The following is a 23,553-nucleotide window of genomic DNA, read 5'->3' as shown; positions in this document are numbered from 1 at the left end:
GAGGGGAAGTAAGCTAGAATAACCGCATGTAGTTACTTATGGCAACTGCCATATTTCCATGTATGTCAGCAGCCAATTTCAAATTATTATAATAATGTACTGTCACCGTTCAAAATGGTAACATATTTGGGATAATGTCTAAATAAGATGTTAAGAATAATTCAATCAATAAAATACAGTAGCAGCATACATTTAGAAATTCAATCAATAAAATACAGTAGCAGCATACATTTAGAAGGTAGGGCTATCTATACAATTTCTAAGACAACACATTTATTTTTAAGAAACAAATCACACAAAATATTACTTTTTGTTTTATTTCAAAGAAAACAGAGAAGACATATTTTCCAAAAACCTCAGCTTTATTTGAACAGGGTAAATGTACAGCAAACAATAGGCATACAGCTCTCAACCTGCATTCTGTATTCTTAAACAGTGCTCTAAGGAGCATACTCCCAGTCCAGTTTCAATCTCTCTCTGCTAGGGACACCAGGTGCGTATCAATCTCTGCTTCTGAAAGAATCCTGGAAAACAGAAGACATGTCAAACATCTTGTACTGGTTTATGTAATTTAGATAAATACAAGCCATAAAATTGTGCCTCAGGAAAGTATAAACATTAGTAAGAAGTATTAAACCAAAAACATTCAGCCACCTTCACGTTTTCTGTAATCCTGGCAAGATAAGCAAACTTTAAAAAGACTGGGTTGTTACACCTTTAAAAACTGAAACCAACCCTTTACGCCACTATTATTAAACCAGCCAAAAAAACCCTTTTTCATTAATAGCCTTTGTTTTATATAGCCAAACGAAAGTGAAATGTTTGTGGTGACTTGATCTTGGCCAACAATACTACAAACAAAAATGACAAACTAAAGTTTGTATTAGTAGTTCATCACAACACAAAGAAGGTTCTCCTCGTTAAAAAGCTCCTTTTTTTATGGAAGACCCACTCACCTGAATTTGGCGTTCTCTGTTGTCACAACGCCAATTTCTAGCTCGGAGGGCTTGAAGTCAATAGACAGGACTGTTGACAGGCAGGTTATTGCGGTCTGGAGGACAAAAAGAATATTCTCTCATAACATGATCTGTAACATAAGTTACAAAACCTAGACCAATGTACCAATCACTTCAAAGGACAAAAGCAAAATATCCTGTTTGGAACACAGAAATGTGAGGGCTACTTCAGAATACAGACACACACAAAGACATACATGTACAATGTCATCACATTTGATTGAAAATATGGTTGTAAGGGGTTCCCGCGTGGCGGATCTGGTGAAGGCGCTTCGCGTGGATGCGCCCTATAGCCTGGAGGTCGCCGGTTCGAGTCCAGGCTATTCTATTGCTGACCATAGATGGGAGCTCCCAGGGGGCGGCGCACAATTGACCGTAAGCTGCCCAGAGCTGCGTTGTCCTCCGACGCTGTAGCTCTGAGGTGGCTGCACGGTGAGTATGCAGTGTGAAAAAAAAAAAAAAAGCGGTCGGCTGACGTCACATGCTTCGGGGGACACGATTATTGAATTAATTAATTAAATAAATAATATGGTTATACCTATAAGTGAACTTTTAAAAAGTATACATTACAAATGAACTGCACCTGAAATCGGCATGTCCCAATCTGATCACGGGCATTTTCAAAACACAAAAGCAGGCCTGTGTTATTGTACAATTTTTTTCATAATAATTGACAAAAGTGTTTACAGAAATGTTGAATCTACAACATTTTTTTTTCTTGTACGGTGGTGCATTACCCACTTCTTTCAACACTTGCACTTTTGTCTGCAGATAATGCACATTTCTTAGCACCGTCATGGAAATGACATTGATGCGTGAGCACTACAGCAACAAAACATGTGACTGACCACTCTAAATGCATCATAGGATCTGTAGTCCCAAAACAGCACTAAAATACAGTACAGAGGAGCTATGTGGATGCAAGTTCATACATTTGCCAATATCCTTTACATTCAGCTGTTCCAATGAGGGCAATGGGTTTAATTCAAATTATTCTACTCTGGGGGGCTCCAAAATAATTCATACAAAACAGGAAATTTGTGTTAAGTGAATTTGTATTATAAGAAGTAATTTACAATAACTGACTGCTAAATTTTGCCAGGACCATGTAGAAAATTCATAGTATCAGGAAATTATTTTAATCCACGTTTGTTTTAATGAATATTGACTGTGTGCGTAATTTTTATATTTTTATATATATAATTTTACTGAACACTAACCAACTAACAATAATGGAAGTGACCTTATATACTGCACAATCAATTGTGTGAAACATGGTTCAGCTCCTTAACTATCAACAAAATTAATTACCATGTTTGCAAGCTTGTGATGTTTTTTTATCCAGATAAGTAATGTACAGAGTGTGCTACACAATTAGATGTTGAGGAGCCTTGACATAACCCAAAATAAAATACAATAAAATATATCTAATGGAAACACAACTTAAACTTTTCTTACTTGGCTACAAGTCAGCTTTAGAAGATGTTTGCAGATGAACACCTCAAAATTCATCATGATGAACTTCTACTTACCTCTACTGTCTGCTCGAATGTCCAATCCAATTTCTTCTTTACTTTCTTCTCCAGGAAGCTTGTGGCCTCTGTTTGTTTGACCCCAGCAGCTGTGGCCTTGAACCCACAGTAATAGCCTGCTGGGTCACACTTGTATACCTGAGGACCATCCTCTGCATCCACTCCAATCAGGATCATGCCTACAATGAACCAAACCTTTATAAAAACCTAAACACTTCAGCCAGAAATGTGGTAACTATTGACAATCAATGGGTTAGTAGATGTGAGCTCATATAATCCAAATCTAAATTTGAGAAATAATAAAATAAAGACATCTGCCAAATAAATAACAAAATAGAAAAACAACAATCTGGTGCATCCATAATTGTTTTTTATTTCTTTTTATTTAGAGTGCTTAGGAAGGCTCAGTGGGTGTCCTCCGAAACCGCGACCAAGCCAGCTTCCTCTTTTACACCCAGGAACCCAAGAACGAATGTTAGTGAGCTACTGGCCTCTGAAGGTCAAACGCCAGCCCTGCAGGTGTGTGCCTGAGCTCACTAGGCACCTGGCCAGCAGAGTTTGCTGTAGCACGATGAGGTTTTACCCACAGGAGTGCCAGACCCAATGCAATGCTCTGTCCGGAATCCCCAGTGAAGACCGGCGACCACACAGCCAGGACGCGAACCTGCACACCTTCATACTCACCGTGCACACCACAAGGTCATGCTTTTACCAGGTGAGCCACAACTTGTAGATAAGTAGCTGCTCCAGGTCATGTTGCCCCATGCAAACAACACTTATCATTTGAACAGATTCCTTTTTCTGCAAACTGTCTTTCTTAGTAGGCTTAAAGTTGCAGTGTGCTACAATAACTAACATATAAACCCTAGGTCAGTGTTTACTACTTTCTTCCACACTGGACCTTTAACTTACACATGCAAATCATTTCTAGTAGTAGAACAATACTTACAACAGCCGAGAGGTCTCATCTCAGCGTTTTGTGTGTACACTTGAGAAATATCTGCGATTCTCTTACACAGCATGTCTACTGGAATCTCATAGCCGTACTTGTATTTCCAGTTAGCAGCTTCGTATCGTGCTCTCTGGACCTGAGACCTGCTGTCAGCTGAAAGACGGAGACAAAACCCAGGAACAGAGTGAAATACAGTAAATAATCATGTGAAATTAGAGTCAAGCACCGTCTGTGGTACCACAGGCCAAGCATCATCAGCTACTTGTGAATAATATACACTATGACTCAACATAAAAACTAATCAGAGGGGTACAGCGCTGTATAAACTGATTAGAACAGTCAGCCCATCAGACTGCTGGAACCACACAGCTGACAGTGAAAATCAAAATAAAACATTTAGTTAGATAAGCACAGTACTACTTTCATTAGCAAATATTTATTTGTAAGTATTTGTTTTGCTACAAACAGTTTCTACACTCTTTCATTCCCTATATAATAAACTGTACAGCATACACAACAACCAATGTTTATTACTGAAAGGTTAGTTAAACATTTCCTTAATTCATCCTATCAGGATTTCTCTAAAAATGTCTGATATCTTTTTTTACAGATGTTTCTTTCACAAATAGTTTACCTGTCATCCCTGACATAACGCAGCCAATGTTTTCAGTTATTCTGAACAAATGAGAGACAGTGTTGGAGTCCAAAAGCTTGTCCTGAAAGACAGAAATACATTACCTTATAAAAAGGCTTTCTGTTAAGTCTGTGCAAAATCTGATTAAGAAAGGTGCACCCCACACACCTATATCTCAAAGATGCTCTTTTTGCTTAATTTTTTTAATGTAATAGATTACCTCATTAAAATGAGTGTTTCTATGAAAACCTTGGTCGAGCTGAACAAACTAGTTACCTTTTATAATATTGTCTGTATCCTGTCATAATTACCATTATCAGTAAAATGTATACAGTTGTCAAAAATTGCTTGTCTTTTGCACAATACATTTCAGTTCGTTTTCCCCCATCCCCCATAGGAACACAACAAAAAATATGTATATGCAAAAAACACACAACAATCAAAATATATTTCAGAAAATGCTTTCACAAAGGTCAAAATTGCTAACTTAACCCTGGTCAACACATAGACACGAAGGTTATTTTGTGGTAAAACTGGTCTTACTAAACAGGGTTACTTCTTTTTTGGGCACCTGCTTCTTTACATACATACCGGTACTTTTTTCTGTGTGACAACGACTGCACATTCTTTCCCACGGACCGCTACTGAGGTAAGGCCACCTTGGTTTATAGCCTTGAATGCATATTCTAGAATATTAAAATTAATACGTTAAAAATGGTTGCTGCAGAAATTCTCCCTATATTCAAAACTCTGAGTAAAAAAAAAGTTTCTGAAAAGATGTTAGGATATTATAACTGTAAACACAGCAATGGTTCACAGTGACAATTCTGATACAAATAGATCCTGAACAGATAAACCAGCTCCCGTTTGTACTGCTTATGAAAGTAACACACATTCACAAAAACGTAAGAATAAAAACGAATTTGCAGATATTATAACTAAACGAAGTAGTTCAAAATGCATATGAAAATCTTACACGGTCATTATGTTACGCTAAATCGAAACATAAGGCCTCATAGCCTGACATATCCATCGCAGAACTATTCAAAATAACAATAAAACAATGAAAATCGAGGTATACCGTACAAATCCAGATAATATTTAATACCTCAACGTATCTGAAAAACGTACAACATTCGAAATAAACAGACTTAAGATGTTAGTTGTGGGGGATGGGAGCTCCATAATGACTGGGCAGTTACTATAAATGCTGCTACACCTAATAAAAGTTGAAGGTAAATAACTTGCATACTGACCTACTTGGTAGAGTCTGCCTTCGGGAGAGAAGATGGTAATGTGCCGATCAAAGCCCGCACTCGATCCCCGGGACATTCTGATACAGTTCTACACGTATTTATATATAAAAAAAGATTGAACTGTATTGCAAACTGAACTGAAGTACACACAACATGCAGAAATTTTAACAGAGTTCACCCGGAAGAAATTTACACATGTACCGAAAACATTACTACCGGGGTCATCGGAGAGAGGGAGGCGTTCTTTGAGACAAAGCAACAGAGGGGCGCAGAATTGAGTTTGCTTTTTGCGTTGCCTTGGTTGCTTGGATAGTTGCAAGAATCGATGGTTTTTATTTTAAGCAAGATGTGCGTGTCTGTCTTGCTCTACCCTGTTTGACGATTTTTATTAAGTTGATGTATTGAATTTGGTCCATAATAAAAATAAATACTGGAGCTGGAATGATTTCCTCAAAGAAAATACCTAATATTATTGGAATAATTACTGTATTGTTTGTTCACAACGCTCTGCAGAGCCATTTTCCAAGTGCTATGTCCAAAAGTTTTGCACTACCCAATAAAATTAAATAATTCTGCTTCATAAAATCGAATGAAACCTGCTGAATAACGTCAAGATTATATATACGATTAATATGTGACATTTCGAAATCCAAGTTGAAATACTGTACTACTATTATGGTTTCTGATAGACTTTTGCCAAATAATTTTGTAGTTTATTTGCGTACATGATGTTGAATATATAACATTATTTATTTTTTATGTCTCGTCCTAAGATGCTAAACTTTTGGCCATAGCTGTAGCCGGGGCCATAGAGGATAACACGAAGAAAATCAGTGGGTGGATTTAGAATGCATCAACAGCAAAGAAGTGGGCTGCTTGAAAGGCTGTGAATGGACTCCACCCTGGGCACTGGTATTCATTAGTAACATTGCCTCATTCACAGTATTACCTAATATTTTGGGCACAACCTGCTGTTTAAATAAATTAAGTTAATGGTACTGAATTTGGCAGCTTCTTAGTCTGCTAAGTAGGACATACTGAAAACTAGAGACTTTGAGGCAAAAGTATATTAAAAAAAAAAAAAAAGTTTTAGATTTTAAACTTTTAGTAAATGCATTTTATAATACCCAATGTAAAATGTACAGTTAGACACCATCACATTAAGTCCTGTGTAAACAAAACAGACTGTCAAGCGAGACATGCTAACCAACACCAGTAATTCCTATTTCTGTGCAAAATTGAAGATTAATATTATTCTTTAAAATCAAAGTAAATTACATTACACAAGACTGTTTGAAAGATCATTTGCTTCTTCGTTACTGTTGTGAAAGGTAATTATTATTTATTTAGGCGTGACATACATGAAAATCTTCAGGAAAAGGAAACAACTTCATTTTCATATAAGACTGACACACATGGCTGGTAAGCTGATGTTGGTTAAACAATTCATTGTTAAAATCCATATCTTAACAGGAAATGCATACTGGAAAATAGGTTAGTTGACAATAGAACAATATAAAAACCTTATTTAATAGTAGGTAATATGTGCAGTCTCACTTTTCTGTGTTTGATTACAGTGATAGACTAGTATAGGGAGTTTATTACATTAATATTCTTTGTTTTGGACAATATAAAGTTCAAACTGAGCAGGACAACAATTTTTAAGCAGACCGGTTTATTTAACATATTTATAACATCAAAATACATTAGGACACCCTGGATCACATAAACGAGAAAATGTAATTAAGTACTCTGGGACAAAACCATTTACAGTAGGTAGGGGTTTTGTTCTGCTCTGTCAACTATAGGAAGCTTACATTTATCACTCTCTGAGACATATACAAAATATATCTGTACTACCTAACTATAGTCAATACCACACCCACTGAGTTAAGCTCACTGCCAGGAAGGTAACTGACAGTTTAACTACCACTTGTTAATTCCTGCTAAGCATAGATTACTATAGTTATCTGTTCGTTTTTTCTCATTTATCTTTTTGAAAAGTGGCAGGTGAGCTACATTTGGAGTTTTAATAGGAGTGTGACTGCTTTTGAGTGAAGGAAGAATTGAACGCATGCAGCTGCAGGGGTTTTAGGGAAAATTTGGGTTATTTTATTCACAAATACAGATCTGTAGTTTAACTTCTTCGTCTTTACATCAAATGCTTTTATACAAACCCTAAAATGCAGACCATATCAACTGATGTTCAATGGTGGACTTCCATTTATGAATTTAGTTAATAAAAACAGATCATTAGGTTATTTACTTTATATAACTTTTTCTGGATGTGAATACTGAGATAATACAGCTTCATACAGAAAGTTGTACACAGAACTACAGACCAAGCACGTTTTAGAATATTTGTTTACAGAATTTGTTTCTAGCAGGTTTTTTTTGTTTGTTTTATATATCACAAAATATGTAACCCTATTATCAACATACACCATTTTTCAGAATACACTTCTATAGTACTGTAAGATATTATTTGCACTTTCAATAGAAATAATAAGGAACATGCACAAGAAATACAAATTTTGGTAGCTTTCCTCATCTTTTCATTTCAAGACACAACCATTTTCTTGGCACTTCATAAGAGTATCTCTCCACTCCGTCTTCATCATAAGGAATGTGCCAGGAGTTCTCTTCTGTCTGGATTATAGTGTCATACTTGGGCACAGTCTGGGAATAAAAAATAAATAAATTAAGAGTTATTAGAGATTAGCCCTGATTAATCAAGTTAAGATTACCATAAAAAGGGATAACAAAAATGTCAGATTAAAAAAAGGTGGTTATGAGTTTGTTGTTTTTTACTGATTGCCCTCCAGTAAAATCAATCAGACCTGCAGAGGTACTGGTTCTCAGGTTATGGTTGTCCATTTCATTATTGTTCCTTAAATTATTCCATTTGTTTTACCTAATTTTCAGTAACCTAAATTACCTAAAAAGGTGTCATGATCTGCTGGCAGAGACAAGATAGAATGAGTATCCCCAGTTTCACCCAAAAGCAGCTTCCCCTAGTGGTTCTGCTGTATGCACTGGCCTACTTTCTGAATCTCTATTAACTCCTGCATGCTGTCCAGTCCCACCTCAAAGCGAATCCTCCTTCCAGCGGTGTAGCTGGACAGAACTAGCTGATGCCCGCGCTGCCACTTAAAGAAGAGGCGTCGGGTGCTGCTGTCGGACAGACAGGCCTTGTGGTCTCTCATGAGGTCTCTACTCAGGAACTTGCAATGGTTTCCTGAGTGTAGGGTGGCATACAGCAGGAATGGATCATCTTCTGAACTGGTTCAGAAAAATATATAAAATGGTTACACTAATAGATCTTCTGAGAACTTGAGCATTTTATGTTTAAGGTTTTAATAAAGCTATGTCTTTTACATTTAACAGTTTCTTTAAAACTCCATCAATACTGATGAACTACCCACCCCCAGGACAGGCACAATAAATCTTGAAACTGCATCTCATTTGTGGGTGTATATTCCCTATATTACTGTAGCTCATTGAACTCACACGTTGTCGGTGAAGAAACAGTCTGCCTTTTGCTGAATAACAGACATGTTTTTCCTGTCCCAACTGCGAGATCCCCTCAGCATGTGCTTGCGACCCAGAACGAGCAGTCTCAGGTTCTGCTGGGCCAGGTGAGAGACTACCTCCAGCAGCTGAGAGAGGGGGAAACAGGGATATCACATACCCGTACAAAATAACTTACACCAAAAGAACCTCTTGCAAATGAGATTTGCACCTCGAGGGTGGGCGTTTGGTTGCCAGGTGTTTCCACACCGAGCCCTGCTTGCATGTCTGAGCTATCATCATAACAAAAGTGACATGACTGGAGATTTTCAAACGCAAGCAATTAGAATCAGTAATCGTCAAGGTGTGGTTTTGCAGCTCTCCAAAACAACCTAAACACCCAACAACTAAACATTGGAAGTTTTTTTTTTTTTTTTTTTATTCTCCAATTCCTTGCTATGCCAGTTGGCTAACCACTTAAAGTTAACAGTGTTCTATCTTAAAACACAGAACACATTTTTTTCAAACTCACTGTGCATATTACAATATTTAGAACAACTAGACCCCCTCATTACATATGTACGGCACAAGGAGGAGAAAGGGAACATACTCCACACTGGAACCAGGGACTGTGCAACAGTAGTTTTTTTTTTATTTTTAAGAGGCCTTTCCCTGTATAGTATGCCTCAGTTATAGGGACAGAGTGATTTCAAGCTAATGAGACCAACAGATCTACTCCCCCCCCCCCCCCCCCCCCCCCCCCCCCCCCGTGTGAATGATGGCAAATCTGTGAAACATCATGTTCGTTCTGGTTATATCTATATTTACTTCTCCCCTGCGGTCCTCCCCCTAGTGCTGCAGTCTTAATCCTTGTTAATCAGTGGGGGGATTTCCTGATGACAAGGAAGTGGGCAAAACACTTTTGCAAAGGAAGTTGTGAATTCAGTAATGAAGAGGAAGTGTGATGTTGGAAGGACAGTGTTTTTTTTTTTATTATTAAATATATATTTTTTGTTTTAGTTTAACTTGGCAGATTAAGTCATTGTAATACCAAACTTTTGTGAAGATTTCACCAGGTTCTGTAATGAGCCTTAATCAGTAGCAGCATAAAAAACTTCACTACTGTCTGGAATGGAGCTACTAAGTCATATTTTGTGATTATTTTTCCTGCCATTTCAGGAATCACTGGGCTGACTATGTATTTTGCAACATAATTTAGGTTAAAGGGAGTGATAACCCAGGTTTAAAAGCTTTTTTTTTTTTTTTTTTTTTTTAGCATTCATAATATTATTCCTACCTCCCCTTTTGTTGTGTTGAAAGTAAGTGCATGAATTTTAAAGCCCTGGTAATCACTCAGTTAAAGCTTGCTGAGAATACCAAAATGTTAACTGAATTTACTACAAAGTACATTCAACAAAGGCCTCCCCTGTAGAAAAGAGAACAGGACTCTTGAGTTTCTGCTAATTCATTGCAAGGAAGTGGTGTAAGGTTAAAGAGGCTTAATGTTTTACCTGGGAAACCACCACTGGCTGAGATTTCCCCTTCTATCACTGACATGCAATGATACACGCTCATGTTGCATTGACATGAATAAGACAGACTGCAATACAAACATGGCAGACATTCCTCTAAAAATTCCCCTGTCTTCCATCACATGAAGTTATGAAGGATCTGCAAACTGATGCACTTCATAGCTACATGCGACTTATAATGACAGGGATAGAATTACGACTCGCACTGCATAACAATCTGACACATTTCAGGTTTTACTAAGGAGTTAATTATTTGCGCCTCAGCTTAATTCAGGAAAACCTTGGCACAAAATTATTGTGCTAAAATGTGTGATAGTACAAAGGGACTTGCTTTCTAAAAGAGCCGACTGTAATGCTTTACAATGTCTTGTAGGTATGTGAAATTGACAACAGCTCAGCTACAAGTTGGAGATTCTAAAGGGTTAATGTGCCCAGTCAGAACCTACCCAGTAGGGACCCAGTCTCATGTGGGCCGGCTACACTGCTTTTATTAAAGCAGGTTCGACCTGGGTGACAGAAGCAAATACACAACGTGCACAGGATTGAACTGTCGGCTCAAATGTTCATTACAGCAAATGTTTCTTTATCCCTCTGCAATCTTGCTCATGGTGTATCTCAATCAACAAAAACATGGCTAATGTTCCTTGCGGAAGTGAAACCTTCACACAGGTGTGGCTGTTTGTTATTCCGTCAGTTTACGAATGGCTGTCATGCATTTTGTCCCACTTGACCTGGGTCAAAGTGTGTCAACCCACATCCTGAGGTGGATCACTGCGCCCGGGTTGAGCAGAACTCAACTTCAAAAGGATTGTGTTACAGAATATGTTAATATCTGTATGCAGATGGACTTAAAAAAGATCCCATTAGATATTAGTGCACCTTTCAATTGCATTTTTTTCTATTCTATTTTGTCTTGGGGGAGCTTGATTTTCTTGTTTTTATTATTAGCTGCAAATACTAATTTTGGGCAGGTGTAGGTAGGCTGCACCTGGAATGGTGCATCTGATGCACCACAAGGATTCATAAAAGTGAAAGAGACATTTACGTGTCTGTCATCCCACATGTTTCAAAGGCACCTCTCCCCCCTCCCTCTCTCTTTCACTCTCACTCTCTCTTTTGTACAGGTGGGATTTTTCTGATTTTGTCACCCTGATTTGAGAAAGTCCCTGAGAGCTAGTGGGAGGTACTGGTACTCTTTTGGAAAGATATAACATTTCCAACACATAGTTCAGTAACTGTTGACTGTTTCCAGCACACTAGCTTCCTGGATCCCACCTCATACTACTCCCACCTCATAAACTACAAAAAAGTAGCTCTAAATGCTAGGCAGAATATGGAGATTGCAGTTCAAAAAGCACTTTTCGTGCAGTTTTCTTTATCAGAACTAAATAAATACAGCAATTTAAACAACAGAATTTACAAAACAAAAGCAGCAGCCCAAGCAAGGACAGAGAGCACAACCTACTGCTCCTAGTCTATTCCAAAACCAACTCACTCCAGGAGCTGGCTCAGATCCTACGTATGTGGCCAAGCTATATTAAATCATGAATTGCCAATCTAGCTTGACCACAATGTTCACATGCTTTTTTTTTTTCTTTCCCCTCCAAATCAAATGTCAGCACAGCTTCTGTAACATTGTTAAAAAAAAAAAAAAAAAAAAAAATTAAATGGGTTTGCTTTTTTAAATTCCATTGATTTTTTTTTTTTTTTTTACCACCTAATTCATTTGATTTGCATCATGCAGAATCTTAGCGCTTCATGTCTGGTGTTTGTCGCCAATATTATTTTCTACCACCAACAAGAACTACATGGTACAGCTGAGACAAAGCCACAGACACACACATAAATAAACAGACCAATTTTAATAATGAGACTGTTTTACTGCAGTAGTCATTTATAGGTCTGGTGGAAAGAAGAAATCCCCTTTCAGGCTCTGTGGGTGCACTTGTTTCCTGTACAACATGGCCCTCCTGCTAGAAGCATTTGACACAGCCTTTAGCTCCGGTTTACTGCTGCATTTTTTTGTGCTTTAACTGTGCCCCATCAGGCTTAGCTGAGTCCCCTTATTGCGCTTGTTTAATAAAAGCTGATTCAGTCCCTAAACATTCATAGTAGGAGTACCCTATCTGATAAAACAGGCTGCTAGTTAGGAGCGCCACATTAGAGACCGACGAGTTACTATTCAAGACACCTCACAAACATACGCCAAACAAGCCAATGTTGCTATTTGCTAATGTGCCACATTTCAGATCACTAAACTAATTTTGTTTATATCGTTGTAATTGTCTACTCCTCACAGAAAATGTGCCATTGCATTTGCTCTTGTTTCAAAATTTAGGTAGTTTTGCAAAGACAGTTTTTCATTTTGGCTGTACTAAATTGTTCTATACTCAGACCGTCAGGTATGTCTTTTCATCTTCCTGCAAAGAATACATAATTAATAAGGGTTTTTTTTTCCACAGCGCTGTTGACGCTGAGTTGCTCTGAAAGCCGAGAACCAGCACTTGGAGCTCCATGACAACATAGCCAGTACAGAGAGCTTCCGCTCAATAGAAGGACAGGCTTATGTTTTCAACCCTGTGATATCAAGTAGTGAGTCTAAACACAAAGTTCTTCTTCAAACTACAGTACAGCCATTATGCTTGTAATGGCTATTGCTGTGGGGAAAAGTCAGTGTGTACAGTAAAATACACAGTAAAATAGTGTACTTTGTATACATAGAAAGAGAGAGAAGCTCAACAATGAGCTGTAGTGTATGCTTAAGTTTGCTTCTAAACTGTTTCAGTTAAATATCTAAAAATATACACTCTTCCCCCACAGGAAGTTGCTGTGGTAACAGTGCTCAGCTAACAGAGGCTGCAAAGCACCTACCTACCTCAGACAAAAAGTCAACAAGATTCCACCATGGGCTACAGACAGATGGAAAATGGAAAATACAGTTATTACATCAAAAATTCCTTCATTAAATTTGATTTGGTTTCCAGCCACACACTAGACTGTAAAATACAAACAAAATCACAAGGGAAGCAGTTTAGAGAGTACAGGAAACGCTTGCAAAATGCAGCATAAACCAGGGTTTTTAGTTTGTGAACAGAAGTAGTAACGTGGTGCAAGCTCCAAGAGTTATTTAATGCCTTCTCATTTAAACAAGTCATTTTAGTAAGCATTTAGGAACACAAAGGAAAAACATTGCATTGAATGACAGATAATGTGTCTTCTAGTCTTGGTTAGAATAATTAAAAATAAAAATAAAATGGTTCAACCCAGGTACTTATATTTCTCCGATTGTCAATTTCTACATACCACTATTAGACTACCCCCAGTGCTGTAAGCCAACTCTCTCTTGATTTCAATTCATGACAGCTGTATAAAAAGAATGCATAATGCTACACAAGACGTAGTTCATGGGGTTTATTTGATTCTATTCAATCAATTTAATAGAGAGAGTGCCCTCTTGATTGTAATGGAATGTAAACAACATGGGGTCTTTACCGATTGGTGATGGAAACTCTGAAGAGATCCATGACTGCCCTTCACTTCTGTATTAGCGGGTCTGGAAACTTCCTTTACCTGTGTTCACAACTTGTCTTGCAGCTCCACTGCCCCCCTGTGGCTGCTGTAGTGATCTGCGTGTAACACATTTCACTTTTTATTGGATTGTGAGATTAGTCTGGGCTGAAGCGCTTACAAATTTGTCAAGACGTTTGTTAACACTGAACAGTACATTACTATACAGAATCATTTACAAAAGTACATTACTATACAGCATCATTTACAAATATAAAGCTTGATAAATACTAAAATAATAAAAAATAAAATAAAAAAAACACTCAACAGTGAAGCGTTTTTAACAGCTCGCCAAATTAACCCTTCACTACCTTCAGAAAGAAAAACTAAAAACTAAACTGCAACAAAAACTAAGCTCAATTGACTAGTTATTATTATTGCCTGCATTGTTCTGCAATGGTCTGTTTCTTTTCTTGATACCCCATCAATAGTGGTATTTGCATTAATAAGTTCATTAATAAGCCTGCAATGGCTTAGGTGCATTGGCTCATTATGGCTCTGCTGATACTAAAAAAGAAAGGAGACTCAAAGTGACCACTACTCCTTGTTCACACCTTGTTGGAAAACTAAACTATTCAGGCTACCTTAGTTGAAGTACACACAATCCCAATACAAGGTACAACAGAGAGCCAAAATAAGATTGGGTTTATGTACTAACACGAGCTGTCATCTGACGCATCGCGATGTACTTCTTTCTAAAGAGGAAGATCTGTCTCTACATTTAGTTTTGAAACACAACTGAATATTACAAAGATGCGGGACAGATTTTATGTTGCATTGCTGTTGCCATAGTTCCCACAAAACAGAGTGAGAATGCCTGCTATGCTGTCATAGGTGCACATCTTTAATAAATAGCGACACACCTCTTGTACTGAAACACACTGACGTTAACAGTGATGCAGGTGAGTCACTAAGCAAGCATTGCAATAAAGGGTGTCCTTACAATGTAATAAGAAATTCCACTGATATATTTTAATCTTGGTGAAAGAAAGACAATGGAATAGAAATCTACACTTAGCTCAGTGACTAGCACTATTAAAATGAATATACTTATTTTCACTTTGCAAGGCAAGCTTTCTATAGTGGTTTCATGTTTCAGTCATGGGATTTTGTACAAAAGAGATTATATGCTAATAATTTTATACAATACACCCTTTTATGCATGTGCATGTAAAGTACTTTGCTGGTTGTCCAATTCTCTGGTAGTGCGTGCATACTGTACCTCACTTGTAGTTCAAATGGGGAAAGACATGTATTCAGAAATAAAGAAATGCTGTAGAATTTAAATAAAAACTAAATGCTCAAAGTATGAAGGAAAAACAACAATGTACTTCTAAATGGAGAAATGAAATCCTAGTTCAGCACAGTGATAATGGTTTAGGAATAACATTATATTGTATATCTGTTTAGGATTAAAGTTACCGTGCACTGCCACTGTAAAGTTTCCAGGATCTGGTTCTATTTTAAAAACAATGCTTAATGTACACTTTGAGGAACTTTTTGCACTGAAGAAAGAGTTTTTTTTTTTTTTTTTTTTTTTACATCCTTAAACGCTGACACATGCTGGGGCTTGTAGCTTCCTGAGAATTTCATTTCATAAGACAGAGCTGTCTGCGACCTCTCCACTGCTTTTATTAAGTTCCTCCTAGCCAGTGAGAGCTGACAACCACAGCATGTCATGTGGTTTTCACAGACTTGAATGTCGTACAAGAGTAAACTGGTAAAGTAAATGCCCTACCCCATAGTTCTGCATTGGCAGTAAATGCACAATGTTTGGGGTAGCATTGCACTTACTGGTCCGCACTGAAAGAGTTAATCAGTTTGTTTTTTAACACTTCAACATGTTCAAATTTGGAACAATGAAAAACAGACAATTGAATAACGCTAAAAGATTCAGTTTCTGTCTATCGTTACCCAGCCCTAGTCTAATACAGTATATACAGCACTATATATTAGGAATCATGAGTGAGATCTGAAGCAAATAAGCACAACTCACTGTTTCTGACTGGTTTCCTTTACTGGTGGTGTTGGCAACGTTCAGTCCATCAATTACAACATCAAAGGGGGGTCTCTTCTTCACAAAACTCATGAAGCTCTCCAATTCCTTAAAAATAAATACATTTTTACATTTCAATAGTGGAACATCAAGTGATTACTCTTTGTGATTGCACCTGAACTATTATCTAAAGAATAAGCAATAATCCCAAATACATATAATTGTGATCAGCCCTCACAACATTGTAGTGTATTACATTGCCACGTTACTAGTTGGAGATCTAGTCAAAAACATACAATCAAAACACATTTGCAATGCCAGCAAAAAACATAAGCTGTCTGGATGTAAAGAAAGAATATTTAAGAACATTAACTTTCACTAGTAGCTATGATAATACATTCCTTTTTTTTTTTTTTACTGGTTATAGTTTTTTTGTAATTTGAGTAATCATCTTTTATTTCCATATTACTTGGAAAGTAATTGTAAACACTGTATTGGCCTTGCATTGAATTGACTGTTCCAGGAGTTTTAATTTCCATGAAAATGGCTGATGTGCACATACACTATGAATGATTCCAAAGTATGGAATGCCTTTTGTTGAATCCACGCTTCAAGGGAATTTCCAACTGTTTTCTTGTTCACCTTTCAACTTGCAAACAACCCCTTAATGCTGCATAGCTGGTCCTGAATAGTCTACATTATTTAGAAGAAGGACCTCTTGACATTTTTAAAATTTAATTTATTATGATTTTAAAATTTCCATTGGTCAAAGGGGTGCAACACATCACTTTAATCAACAAGCTATCATCTATACTGTTTAACTGTTCTTAATTATATGACAAAATATATAGTTTAGTGTGCTGTGCAAGACAAAAGCTGATATCCACCCAGACAGAACAGACAGCAAGACCACTTGTGCGATATTCTACATATAAGCCAGACTACATTGAGCACTTCCCCTCCATCATCATCTAAAGACATTCTTTTTTAAAACTTTTTAAATTCTGCCTTCTCTGTGTTTCATATAAACTCTGGACAAAACTGCGACTTCCCCTTTTTCAGCATAAAATCTGCAGCTGCTGGCACCAAATAAAACTGTAGTGTAGCCCTGGAGTCTAACCTGTCACTGCTGGAAAAATAAGAATGAGTGTAAAGAGCAGATACTTTATTGAATAACTATACTTGTACCCTGTCCACTTTTTTGTGGAAGTGGGTGCAAGATGTTTTTATCAGCTGGGTCCTGGGTTATTAAGCCAAAGCAACTGACCTCACACCAGATACCTGTGAATCCTTGAATTTAGAGAAATTCTCACTACAGGGAACAGGAGTAAATTAGTATTATCGGCATTGGCAAGTTACAGTCTTTGTGTTACAGTAGAAGGGGGGATAAAACATTAAAATAAATATACAGTATATTATCAGCAGTCTACCATGAAACCTTCCAAGGATCTGGTTTCAAAAGGACACACTATGTACCGCCTTTGATAAACCCTTTCAAAGGTAAGAGAGGCTAGCACCTATTAGAACACCAGAGCTCTATATAGTGAATTGCACAGCATAAGATTTACAACGATGCAGTATTAAAATGCATATGAAATTTAAGCAACTGATTCTAAAGGAGACGTTTTAATGCAACTAAAAGCAGAGTTTGCTAACAACAAAGTGAACTATTTCCAGAATTCTTCCGTATTTAAGAAGTCCCTAAAGGAGAATGGCTTATTGTCGGTCATTGTCTGGCCTGAAAAACAGAACTGCATTCCAGTTGTTAAAAGTGGGGAATCCCAGACTGAGCATGCTTATATGCAAAGCCTAGGGGATATTTAAAATGCGTGCCGAGAACAAAATGTTCCTTCTTTAGATACCTGAACTCGCAAGCAACCTGTTAAGAACATATGGTATCATTTAAACAAATGTCTATGCACGTCCTTAAAGACACGCACTTGCTCAACCAGTTTTAAAACACAAAAATGCTGTATCATAGATTTTATTTTTATTTGATTTTGAAAGCTGGCTGAAGTTGAGTTGCTATACTTTAATTTCTTTCTATATTTTTTATTTTAGAATATTTGCTTAAAAAAACCTGTTAGGCTGGTAAAAGAACAACCCTTTCTTGTTTTCACAAGTAATAAAACAAGGTGTTTTCAACAGGTACTTAAGCTGTTACTTAAGAGTACCTGGCTTGGGATCACTTCAAACAATTGCTTGAACAAACAGGAATATATGCAAAAGGCATGAGGCAGAGTCATATTTTAGGCTAGCATCATACAGTGTTTTGACTGCACAAGCTAGTACTGAAAGCCCTGAAAATCCAGCTATAGCACATAGTGTATCTAGTGCCTTGCCATTTGTGGTAAAATTCCTACATGTATGTGCAAGCCAGGACACAAGAAAGGATTTGACATGTAAGGCTAACAGTGCATGGAAATTCCAACACTGGTGTATCACATTTGCAGTGCTTGATACATTTATAATCTCCCTTTTTTTCTTAATCCACTCAGGAAACCCCAAGTAGAAAGGAAAAACACAAAAACGTGATGCCAAAAGTCACAAAAACCCTGACTGTGCTAGCTGCTAATACAGCAGAAAGAGGAGTCAGCTTAAATACTGGAACTCACTAGCAAACATTGTTTTTTGTAAAGATTTTAGTAACTGGTGATAGGTGGAACCATATGACTTATTAACATTGGGACCAGAAATTCCACCTAGTTAAAGCACAATGAGAAGGGACTTTCCAGTGTCCTGCTGTGTTATTGGTTAATGGCTGAAATGTGACACCAGTGTCTGTTTATACACTGCTTTTGCTCTAGAACAGATTCAGACAGCAAAAAGAAAAATAAAATGTTCATGTTACAAAACATGAAACGAATAACCCAGCTTGAGAGCTGTAATGTACTGCACGTAGGTGCTTCTCGCTAGCTGTGAAACATTACCAGTTTATTGCTAATGTTACCAAAACCATTGCAAACTACTGTATGCACTGAAGCAAATGCTTAGTGAAACTGCCTCAAGGTTAAAAGTACATTTTAGCAAAATTTAAAACACAATAAGCATAAACTTGCAGCAATGGCTTAATATTAATTATTAACTGCATATTTAATCATAGCTTACTTTGCAGTGATATTACACAGCTGTATTGTTATTTATTTTTAATCTTGTGAACCACTGAATTTGTACACAAGTCAAAGTCAAGATTGTGCAGGGTGTATAACCAGTTAAATAATGAAAGCCATATAAGATCAATACAAGATAACACTGAAGCTGCAAGGCTTTACCACCATAGTACTGCAAAACTGCAGGCAGATTTGCTGGAAATCCCCTTTTAAGACAGAAGTTTGGAGCCAGCCTGGTGGAGGAATTGACAGCTTTCTGTTTTGATTCAAACTGTAGCGCACGACTGGAGGTAGGCTTTCTGTCCTCTGAAGAACATGAGCTCACCTTCTTGTAAGAAAATAACTTTTCCAATTAGTTTGTAAGGACTTGTCAATTTGAGAAGCAAACATCATTCCATTGAAGCCACTATTTTCTTTGATTAATACCAAAGTAATATAAACCAGGAGTTGCTATTCATGAATCTTCAAAGCGAGTGGAAACATATAGAGAGGAATACAACAATTGCAAGTCTATAAAATAAGCAAGAAACAAGTGTTGGGCCAAGTGTTTTCCAGGTTTTTTTTGTTTACTAATTTTTTTTTTTAAATGTGCCAATTATGTTTTAGCAATATTCATATTTTATTTTTACGAAAAAACAACTCCCGAACGGATTTCCCCTCATTTTTTCAAACTGTTAATGGGCCAGTGGTGCCACCTAGAGGAAGTCATTTGTACAGTTTCTGTTTTCTTTTTCTGCTTAAAATGTCGGCAAACTAGCCGAGCTGTAGAGTTTAGCATAGAAGTAAAATGGAGTTTTTAAAACAGGAAAGCATGCCAGAGCTACTTTGAAGATAAAAAAGCAACTACAGTACACTTGTTCATATTAACAGATTATTTTTTTCTCTCGATATTTCCTGTCTGGTTTAACTATTTATATTTACTCACTATTCTTTTGAATCATGTATTTCGTTTTCCCCCTTAAACTGCAAATTGCCTTTGATACTTTGAAGCAAGAGGAAAGTAATGCTAATGTAATACCTGGAGTAATCTGCATAATGGGGAAAAATGCTTTTCGTCCTCTTGCATTTGTTATAAATAAGTATATATCTAATTTAATACTACAAAATAAGAATTTCACAGTTGATCAAATATAATGCGAATACCTCAACAGTATGTCCCTGCACTTTCCCATTTTCACATTGGTCAATTCATCTTATCTCCCACTTTGCTTTGTACAGTTTAGCAATCATGACCCTAGCCACTGCCCGCTGCGTCACTGAAATGCAAAAAAACAACCAAGCATGCAAACAAAACAACACGTCTATTGCAAAAGCACTGCAATTAACTTCAAGGATATCCAAATTTAAGTTTGCAGATGGTTTAAAATGTAATCATACTTAATAGGGGCTTTAAAATACCTTAAATGACATTATATTGCCAGTTATGAAATTCAAATAAAGGTTAGATGGATGCATGCTTTTAAAATAACACCCACTGTGAGCTTACCTGAGGAGTTGTCTTCTTAAACACGTCTTTGCCCTGTATGACATCATTCATCACCTTCTCCTTCAACTGGTTATACTCTTCCTCAGTCAGCTGGATGGATTCCAGGCTTGAGCAGCAGTTCCTACAGTGGCCACTAAACCAAAGGGAATGACAAGGGGAAGCATCAGTGAAGCATGAAGGGCTGTTGCACTTGACTCAGCATTTACCACTTTTGTCAGACATCAGTAGAACGGACTCACTGTGTGAAGACGTGTCTTCGCTGGGTTTTCCAAGTATTATTTCTTTATATATAAAGAATGCATGTATGTATAACGCAATTGCTGCTTGCTAAATAAGTACACATGACTGTAAAAGAGAACACGCTATGTCTTCTGAAAAGGGTGTTTACATTATGTACCTGTTTTCTGGGGCTGTCCAGCTTCCATTCCATTTGTTACCTGGAACACTTAGAGAAAAAGCAAACAGAAAAAAAAAAAACATAATTTATCTTCATAAATTGGGTATTATTATTAAAAACCTAATGCCTCACCCGTAACACTAAATAATATGAGATTCTGTATATACTAAACACAACTCTTCTCCAATTTAGACATTGCTCACCAGATACAAGGCAGTAAATGTTTCCCAGCTTTATAATGTGTTCTTGTGTAAAACTGTACACAGTAAAATGAATGGTCAAAAGTGCACATATAATCTGACCTTGGATTTAATTAAATTTTCCTACAATACATATCCTATAATACTGTGGGATATGCTGCGACAGCTCACTAATGCTGCCACCTACTGTGCACTTAAAAGCATGTCACCACAAACTGCATGTTGGAATGAATGTATGATCCCTTGGTCTACATTGGTAGATGGTATAGATTAGACAAGCATAGCAAATTCATAGTGTGGGTATGGGAAAATCACAGTAAATTGCTAAATCACCATGCACACTTACCATAGTAAACATTATAACGGCAGGGAAATACAGAGTATTTGTTACTTACCATCCAAACTACAGCGTGGTCATTTGTTTTCCAAAGCCTTTGTTTACTTTAAACTGTTGCTTTTGTCATGTTACTTTGCTTTGATCATCTCTGTTAGCAGGGTCTATAAACCATTTAAACCCTTTTTTAAGCAGGTCATATTGATCATAGGGAGAATTTCAACGGCTGCTGCATGTGTTGATGGACGTACCAATGTGACTGGCTGCAGGACGTGAAGGATGTTGTGTAACTGCCATATGCATCACCAGAACCTTTAAATTCAGTAAGTTAATCTGTCCATCAAGTCACCTTTAATCTGCACCTTGCCCACATAATAAACTCACATTATATCCACCCCTACATTGTTTTTTTTGTTTACTTTCTATGATTATTTGAGGCCTGTAGAACTGTAGCCTACCTTTCAAACCACGTCTTGATGCTTTTCACCAGTGCCTCTCCAGGATATATCTGATTGTTCCTCATATATAAGAGAAGTGACAGCACCTTGCTTTCACTGTCATGGGCTGAGCGGTCACTGTCAAAGAATGCCTGCCAGGTTTCCTGATTGGGAGTCAGTCCCTTCTCCATCATTTCTTCATACAAAGCCCAAGCAGTCCTGCTGTCACCGTGTACGAGAGCACCGTTGATTGTATATCCATAGTTGCGAGGGGAGGGGGTGATGACCCTCTTGATGCTTTCTAAGAGCAACAGACATTCTCTCCAGTTCTCTGTCCTGCTGAACCCTTTAATGAAGAGGCTGTAAGCCCCGGTTTCCATGGTCTTGAACCGTTTCTTCATTATATCATACACATCAAAGACCTCTGATTCGTGGTTGCCATGAACACAAAGTGTCAAATACCTAAGCAGTAGTTCGTAGCTAACCGTCCCTGTCTCCACAGCAACGTAAGCCAGAAGGGACTTGGCCACATCAATGTCACTATTGGCAGCTAACATCTTCTCCATCATGCTCACTTCAAAATTATGACTGGCCCTGGCATCGTCCTTCAGTGTCTTCCATTGGGCTGCTGTGAGGGGTTGGCTTGGGATGTTGTTTTCTTTAGGTTTTCTGGGTCCTTTTAGTTCTTTGTCAAAGTCATGCCCCCATTTCTGCTTCAAAAACTCTGCTTTTTTCCTTGCAGTTCCGGCTGCAAATACTGATTTGGGTAAAGCATGCGGTACTTTGCCCGACTGCTCTTTTTGCTTTGCGTTTGGTCTCTTATCATCTCCTTCATGACTGTTCCCAACTCGAGTTGAAAACCTCTGCACTTTAAGTGGCACCCAGACTTTAAAAAATGATGATACATTTTTATGAACAGCAAAACTACTGGACCTTGAATGCACCAACAATGGATATATACTGTTTAAAGTGCATGAAATAAAAAGTCTTCCCATGCTTACAAATTTTGATTAAACCTTCTGCACCATTTAGTGGAATTACTAGTGACTTATTTGGCTGTGATATTATTAATGGTACCATTAATGGATAACCAAACAGGAATTTTTCAACTAGGTTCAAATATTAAGATTGTACATGTAAAATAAAACTAAGGAAGAGTAGGTATTGGGTGATACCCTTGAAATTTGGAAACTGAATGCTAATTGTATACTTACGCGGAGTTCCTCTAATTAAATCTCTTACTGGCTCGGGTGTATTGTCTTCTAATGCTTTTTGTCAGAATCAGCGGCATAAACAATACTGTTCAAAGATTTAGAAATCAGTTAATACACACTATAGTTGTCACGTGTTTTTAACATAGGATTCAGTTATGAAACACAAATCGGAAGCCTAATCATTTCTAAGCTCAGTAACAGAAAGTTAATAATTTATCAAAAAATTAGAAAACTAACATATAGAAATTCACGTATTACATCACCACAAAACACTGGCACCAATTCACTGCACCCCTCTGTCAGTCACTACAAGAAATGAAAACCATACTTCTAACTAATCGTACTTTGTGACTTCTTTGGTGACGTCATACTGAAGCGAC

At 37.3% G+C, this 23,553-nt stretch overlaps 2 protein-coding genes across 2 annotated transcripts; both read right to left on the bottom strand.

Moving 5' to 3' along the window:
* Positions 1–343: 343 nt before the first annotated feature.
* On the bottom strand, positions 344–5,581 carry LOC121330401 (proteasome subunit alpha type-6). The gene is made up of 7 exons (XM_041276900.1): positions 5,391–5,581; positions 4,726–4,820; positions 4,135–4,216; positions 3,498–3,653; positions 2,549–2,727; positions 957–1,051; positions 344–524 (listed from the first exon to the last, which is right to left on the bottom strand). Exons 1-7 carry the CDS (start codon positions 5,464–5,466, stop codon positions 467–469), a joined length of 741 nt encoding a protein of 246 aa, XP_041132834.1. The 5' UTR covers positions 5,467–5,581; the 3' UTR covers positions 344–466.
* Positions 5,582–6,715: 1,134 nt separating this feature from the next.
* On the bottom strand, positions 6,716–23,519 carry LOC121330159 (mitochondrial ribonuclease P catalytic subunit-like). The gene is made up of 7 exons (XM_041276467.1): positions 21,981–23,519; positions 20,989–21,036; positions 20,592–20,724; positions 15,996–16,103; positions 8,901–9,049; positions 8,477–8,672; positions 6,716–8,069 (listed from the first exon to the last, which is right to left on the bottom strand). Exons 1-7 carry the CDS (start codon positions 22,952–22,954, stop codon positions 7,938–7,940), a joined length of 1,740 nt encoding a protein of 579 aa, XP_041132401.1. The 5' UTR covers positions 22,955–23,519; the 3' UTR covers positions 6,716–7,937.
* Between the last annotated feature and the right edge of the window lie 34 nt (positions 23,520–23,553).

The sequence above is a fragment of the Polyodon spathula genome, chromosome 17, assembly GCF_017654505.1.
Source record: "Polyodon spathula isolate WHYD16114869_AA chromosome 17, ASM1765450v1, whole genome shotgun sequence".
NCBI classification, from domain to species: Eukaryota; Metazoa; Chordata; class Actinopteri; order Acipenseriformes; family Polyodontidae; genus Polyodon; species Polyodon spathula.
This window is presented reverse-complemented; position numbering and strand designations above follow the sequence as displayed.